This window comes from Lolium perenne, chromosome 6 (genome assembly GCF_019359855.2).
Source record: "Lolium perenne isolate Kyuss_39 chromosome 6, Kyuss_2.0, whole genome shotgun sequence".
NCBI lineage: Eukaryota > Viridiplantae > Streptophyta > Magnoliopsida > Poales > Poaceae > Lolium > Lolium perenne.
Window position 1 is genome coordinate 137,373,601 of NC_067249.2, and position 6,925 is coordinate 137,380,525.

At 47.2% G+C, this 6,925-nt stretch overlaps 1 protein-coding gene across 2 annotated transcripts; it reads right to left on the bottom strand.

The window, feature by feature from the left end:
* Positions 1–20: 20 nt before the first annotated feature.
* On the bottom strand, positions 21–5,187 carry LOC127334405 (dephospho-CoA kinase). 2 transcript variants are annotated; one of them, XM_051360853.2, is made up of 5 exons: positions 4,833–5,187; positions 4,679–4,749; positions 4,416–4,523; positions 1,056–1,201; positions 21–632 (listed from the first exon to the last, which is right to left on the bottom strand). In XM_051360853.2, the coding sequence occupies exons 3-5, from the start codon at positions 4,521–4,523 to the stop codon at positions 194–196; spliced, it is 693 nt and encodes a 230-aa protein (XP_051216813.1). In that variant the 5' UTR covers positions 4,679–4,749; positions 4,833–5,187; the 3' UTR covers positions 21–193. The 2 variants fall into 2 exon arrangements, with proteins under 2 accessions (XP_051216813.1, XP_051216812.1); XM_051360852.2 differs by having other exon boundaries at positions 4,828–5,187.
* Between the last annotated feature and the right edge of the window lie 1,738 nt (positions 5,188–6,925).

The window sequence follows — 6,925 nt, forward strand, 5'->3', positions numbered from 1 at the left end:
AGATGCAGAACACACAGACAACACAAGCAATCACTTACAAAATTTATTCCAGTGCTCAAAATTTCAGCAGTAGCTGCATGAATACAAAATGTTGAACACAACTATAATCGTGCTGGTTTAATGTTCAATCTCTAGCCACACTTCACAATTTTCAACCAATTAACCTAGTCAAATCCTAAGCATCTAACGAAGATCATAGCAGATTCTTCTGAGCAAGTAAAACCCCTGCTGTTGTGCATACAACGATAGAGAGAAGGCCATCCCTTGACATCAAGCGCTCCTTCCATGTCAATGGACCTGAAACTTGCTTCAGCACTTCCTGGAACTGTTGTTTCGTGTCATCCAGTGAGCCGGAATTGTTAATCACTATGTCGGCTTCGGACTTCTTCCAGTCCAGCGCAAGCTGCGCGTTGATCCGGTTCTGAGCTTGTTCTTCGCTGCACCCGTCTCTTGACATGAGCCTCTCCATCTGTGTTTTGGGATCCACCCATACAACAACGACAGGGTTCGTCCATCGGTCCATCTTTGTCTCGAACAAGAGTGGGATGTCGACGACGATAACCGTGCATCCGTTTGCCCACAGTTTTAGTATCTCCCAAAATATACCAAATGAAATATTTGGTGCCAGAAGACTGAAAATAGCCACAATTAAGAAACCAAAATGTAGTCAGGATACAAGCATAATTTTGACAAACAAGTAACCTTGATATCTCAAGGAAAAATTATAAGAATGCAACAGAATGTAAATCGGTATCATATTATATAATCTTACTGCAGTGTTATAAATAAAATAAAATAATTAGTATTGTTAATCCATCGGCTTCATCAAAGTTCATCATCAGTATATGAAACATAAATTAAAAAACTATGAGCACAGTTAATGTGAACTGAATGGGGAGCAAACTTATGACATTTTTTTTTTCTAGAAATCGGAACAAGATGAGATATGCGAGAATAAATAGGTGTTTTCAAAAGTAGTAATCATGTAGTGGTTGTCACTCAAATAAATAGAATTTTAAAAAAAGATGAAATATGTATGTTAACAGAAACTATACCTGTTTAAAAGTTTTCGTTTCACTGGGTCAGAGAAAACAATCTGACCTAAGCGAGCTCTGTCAATTTCACCATTTTCCAACAAAATGTCATTCCCAAAAGCTTTCACAACCTTCTTCCAGCCTCCAGTACCTTTCTGCACAACATTCTGTAAATACATGTATCCATAATCAGCATAAATGTCATACCAAAATCAAGTCACTCATCACAGCGTCTAGGGAGATCTCATAACACATAATAAGTCTATACAGTGATAAGCATGTGTTGCAGTCTGTAGTCAAGAAACTAATTCTTAAATCATGAAAAGTAAGTGCTGTATATGCTCAGCTGGTCAAAGCACCAACTCTAACATAATTAACCTCACATCTTACTAGCCTTACCAGGAATTATGGCAATGTGGTGCTGTTGATTTTTTTTGTCATCCCATAGACATTAATGATAAGTGATGACAATAATGCAAACATAATTACCTCAGAACATGTTCGCTCAATTGACGGTGGTTTGCGATGCAGGTAACACCTTAAAACACTGTCACGCATGACAAGCAATACATCAGACCTAAACCTTCCTATCTTAGGATTTGTTAGTTTCCTTAATTTGCAAATATTAGAATTCGTTTAGAATAATACAGCAGATCTATACCTTCCTATCTTAAGATTTGATAGGTTTCTTAATTTGGAAGTATTAGAATACGTTTAGAATCAGGAGTCCTAGTTGACTCGGTTTCTATCTCTTATCGGCTGGCTGTTATATAAGCGAGGGAGTACTTGTGTAATGGTTATCAAAGAAATAAACAGAGAGAAAAGGGGAGGTTTCACCTCCAGTACGATCTATCCCTAGCTCCCAAGCCTAAACTCCCTCACCCCCGTCCTCCCACCTCCCATCTCTCGCGGCTATCCATGGCGTCCCCATCACCAACATCCATGGCTTCCCTTACTGAACTCAACTCCTTCTTTGAAATACAACGTAAACTAGAAAGCAACTGTAGCAGCTCCGGCATCTGTTAATTTTGCTCCTTCTAACATATTGAGTAAATAATGAACTTTGTTTCGCGCTTTTTCTTCCCATTCTATCTTCTTGTATTTTTTGGTTCCTTCATGTATCGCCTTGCTTAAAGAGGTTTCGTAAAAACCGCCCGTGTCTTGTTTTGAGGAAGCAATGATCTCCAAGCTGCTTGATGAGAAGCTCAAGACCAAACTTGCTGCTGAAAGGAAGGAGATCATAGAGGGCCTGCAGAGTACCTTCCTCCACAAGATTGAGGCGGACATTGCAGATCTCAAGGAGCAGCAACAGCCAACCAGGTTAACATTGCCGACCTCAAGGAGCAGGCCGCAGCCAACCAGGTTGCCATTGCACGCCTGGAGAAAGGCAGCTCTAGTTAGACCTGCAACAAGGAGGATCCCGCTCAGGACTTGAAGAACCATCGCAGAAGTCTCTCCTATGATCCAGAGGGTATCAGCGAGTGGAAACCGAAATTTCATAAGCTGGAATTCCCCATTTTTGATGGATCAGCAGATGTGCTGCCATAGCTCACTCATGTTGAGCAATTCTTTGATGGGCAGGGTACACCGGAAAGTGGCAAGGTGTGGCTCGCATCCTATCATCTGGCTGGGCGAGCATCGCTATGGTTCCTCCGCTTCAAGCTTGAGCCCGGCGCACCGCCCTGGGATAAGTTCAGTTCATTGCTGAACCCGTGTTTCGGGCCTAAAATCCAGAACACCCAGCTGGCGGCGATCAAGAACTTGTGTCAAATCAGGGTTGTCAACGACTACGAGGAGAACTTCTTAAACCGCCGTCTACTCCAGAACTCACAGCTCCTCCCAAGTCCCAAGGAGACAGTGGCGTTGCCAAATAGGTGGCCAATAATGCGGCTATCGCCAGTTGAGATGCCGAAGAGGAGGCACCTAACCTGCTGGAAACAAGCACCGCTTCCTGAGTCTTCTTGGGCAGATTAGTCCTCTTTCCAGCTAGTTGCTTGTCGAAGGGGGGAGTGATGTCACGCATGGCAAGCAATACATCAGATCCAAACCTTCCAAACTTAGGATTTGTTAGTTTCGTTAATTTGCAAGTTTTAGAATAAATTTAGAATAATATAGCAGATCTAAACATTCCTATCTTAGGATTTGATAGTTTGCTTAATTTGGAAGTATTAGAATATGTTTAGAATCAGGAGTCCTAGTTGACTCGGTTTCGATCTCTTGTCGGCTGGCTGTTATATAAGCCAGGCAGTACCCGTGTAATGGCTATCAAAGAAATAAACAGAGAGAAAAGGGGAGGTTTCACCTACAGTATGATCTACCCCTGGCTCCCAAGCCTAAATTCCCTCACCCCCCATCCTCCCACCTCTCACAAGACACAACTATCTCCTCCACAATCTGGGTTGTGACAACACTGTATTTTATAACGTGACACCGTTCGCATTCATATATCCCCATGAAGACCCGATGTCTGACATGATCAATATAACGCCATATTAGTCATTGTGCTAATGTCGTTTCATTTACTTTTGTTCCAGACGTATCAGAGTTATGGTAAGACATTCATGATACCAGATTCCGAGTACGTATTAGACCGAATGGATTTGGAATTTAAGGCCTTAACTTGCTGCTCCGCCCGCTGTATTTCTGGACCTCTGCAATGCATGGCCTTAATCGTGGCTTGTTAGTTCGTTTTCCTTTCTTTTTCCCTCTTCTGATCCTACGCTAGCAAATTGCGAGCTTGTTTAATCCATATATAGCGACAAAATGAGAAGACCTATTTTCTCGACATCTACCATTTTTGGCTACAGCATGTCGCGAGCTTGTTTTATCCATATATAGCGACAAAATGAGAAGACCTATTTTCTCGACATCTACCATTTTTGGCTACAGCATGCAGACCTTATTACATTTACTGAAGCCAGGATTAGATTCTGAATTCGTATCACATAATCCAACACTGCATAACAAAGAACGCATTTCTTAACAGGCTGACATAACTCCCAGCTCTGATTTTTGTTCGTGCGAGTCCCTGGGTATTGCTAGGGATAAACAAAACTCCCACGTGAGACATTGTATCTGCCCTTTGCCCTCCATATAAAGATAAGCGGAGTTGTTTGTTCTGTGTTGTAAAACTCTGCTACAAAGTTAAATGAGTAGCACGTGTTTCCTTCCATCAAATTATCAGGGCGAGGAGAAGATCTAATATCAACGCAATAAAACGTGTATTGGCATGGAATTACCTACTACTATGTAAAGCTGTATTACAGTAATAAAGTTGCTACATGTGTACTACTATTGTATAATAATACAACTAGCATAGTTGTGACTTGCAGAGGCACGAGATAGAATCAAGATCCCCGTGTATAGATCAATAGAGCTTACCCGAGCCACGATGTCCGCGTCGACGACAGGGACGCCGGAGGATTTGAAGAGGCTGGACACGGTGCTCTTCCCCGACGCGATCCCGCCCGTCAAGCCGACCAATCTCATCTGAAATTTCGTTTGCACGACAAAGTTTAGGGGGAGCCCTCGGAGATGAGCCCAGCACACTCGGATTGGTCGAGGGGGTGAGAAATCACGCAGGATTCAGAGCGTAAGGGGCTGGGACGAATCGTAAAGGGGGGAGGGTGGTGGGTGATACATACCTTGCCGATGGCTTTCGACGGAAGCGGCGTCGTCGCCGAGGTCCGCAAGACTCCTCCCCGCCGCGCCGCCGCTGTGCAAAAGAGTCGCGAGAGAGTCAAAAAGAGATAAGGGCCCGTCTACCCTTTTCGTCGTTAAGAAAAAAACCGACCCTACTCGCTCGGGTTCCTTCCCATGGAACCCATCTCCCCAGCGCCGCCTCGAGCAGGCCCCGACTCCCGCCGCTCGCCTGCTCCCTTTCGCTCGTGCCCTCGGTAATCGAGGCACTGCTCCTCCCCTAGTCGCCGCACCTGCTGCCTTGACGACGGCGAAGTACTTCTCCGTGCACCGCCTCGGGTCGCTATACTCCGAGCTCGCCGACGCCTCCAGGTTCGAGCTCTGCACCGCCTGGTCGCCGGCTATTTCGGAGGTTGGGAACTTGGATGGCGAAAGGTGAGATGGATCCGTGGAGGGGAACCAGAGAAGAGAGTGGGGGGTGTGTTGGGGGATGACCCCGGTATGCCAAAGGCCAAACCGGATGGTCGAGCCATTAAGATACCGGTTTGAAGTTCATTTCGGATAAGCTTTTGGGCTAAGTAAATCTTACCGGTATCCCCAAAGAGAGGCATACCGGTATGAGCTAAGAAGACACCGGACTGCCGGTAAGAAGTGCACTGTAGCACGTCGGCAGGACTGGTCAAAGATTCTCTCAAGAGCTAGAGGACAAGGGTGACCTAAGCAAAGTAGCTTTAAACGAAGCCCTGACGCCAAAGAGGAAGGTGACGCCAAAAGCAACCGGAGGACGTCAGCCTCCGTGATTAAAGAAGATACCGGCGTCACCTATGATTAAAGTAACTTTGTAAAGTAGTTTGTCTGTTCAAAGATGCCATTAGGGTTTCTTCCCCTGTAAGCCACCCTCTCCCCTATATAAGGAGAGGGGGCACACCCCATCGCGGGCATGACCTGTATGAGACGTAGAGACCTTGTATGCAAAAACCTGTAACCTGTTGAGATCAATGAAGAAAGAGATCTAGAGCAGAGTTCTTCCTTGTGTCTCTTTTCTTCTACCTCTGGCCTAGGTCAAGTTCTTGAGGAAAGCACCCGGAAGTTCATCCAATCTAATCAAAAACCCTCCCCCGAATCCTCTAGCGCCCATTCGGCCCCAACTTAAGCCATCCTATGGCATCTATCTGTTCACCACGACAGTTGGCGCCCACCGTGGGGCATGAAGCGGCGCTTGCTGGAGTTCACATTCGGGCGAGTCTCCTTGACGTCGCCGGCGAGCGGACGGTGTTTGCGCTCGTGCAGCGCATCTACTCCATGGACTTCATCAACGACAACGCGGGCTGCTTCGCCAACGGCGGCGTCTTCCCCAAGAACGGCCGCATCATCGAGTTCGGCAGCCACCGCATCTACTTCGGCACCATCCCTGTGCGCCAGCGCCTCTCGCCGGTGCTGGTGGCACCGGACCCGCCAAGGTGGCTATGTGCAGGCCGCGCCGCCGGTAGCGTGGAGGTCATGATGGCTGGCGCGGTCGGTGCTGGCAAAGAAGCTGTGGAAGAAGGTGCTGGGCGTGCGGCATCGACCCGTCCGGCCAAGCCTCCGCTGGAGCGCGACGCAGGCGCTGCGGGAACATCTTCCGCACCACCAGAGACACCACTTCAAGCGGCGATGAACGTGCTGGCGACGTCCATCACGCAGAACATCGACCCAGCAGCGGCTCAGGCGGAGCTGGAGGCAACGCGCAAGACGCTGCTTTCCGGAGGCGCGGACATCATCCGGGCGCAGCGCGAGCTGAACCTAACCCTACGTGAGTATAACGCTGCCCATGGCTTTGCTTCAGTTAGCGCTCAGGCCGCTAGGGTGCCGGGAAACCGGCTTAAGGCTCGCAATCTAGATCAGGATTTGCGTAAGGAAGTTCTTGCCGGTAAGGAAGTTCTTGCCGGCAAGAGTGCCTCTGTATCTTTGAGCATCGTAGAGAAACCTAAGTACAGTAGCCCGGATAAAACCATAAAAGCTGCTAGGGCTGCTATGGAGCTGTGTGAATCGCTTAGCGGAGATGCTTTGGCAAAACAGCAAGATCGTGTTAGAGAACTGCTTGATGAGATTCAGGAACAAAATGCTGAGCTTGCTAGAGCGAACAAAGCTGCGGCATCAAAATCTGTGCGTTCGACAAAGAATGCCGTGCGATCCATGGGCAGGCATCGTCCCCCCATCCGGACAGAAGAAAAGAAAAAGAAATGAATGCGCAGTAGATGACTGTGTACGAT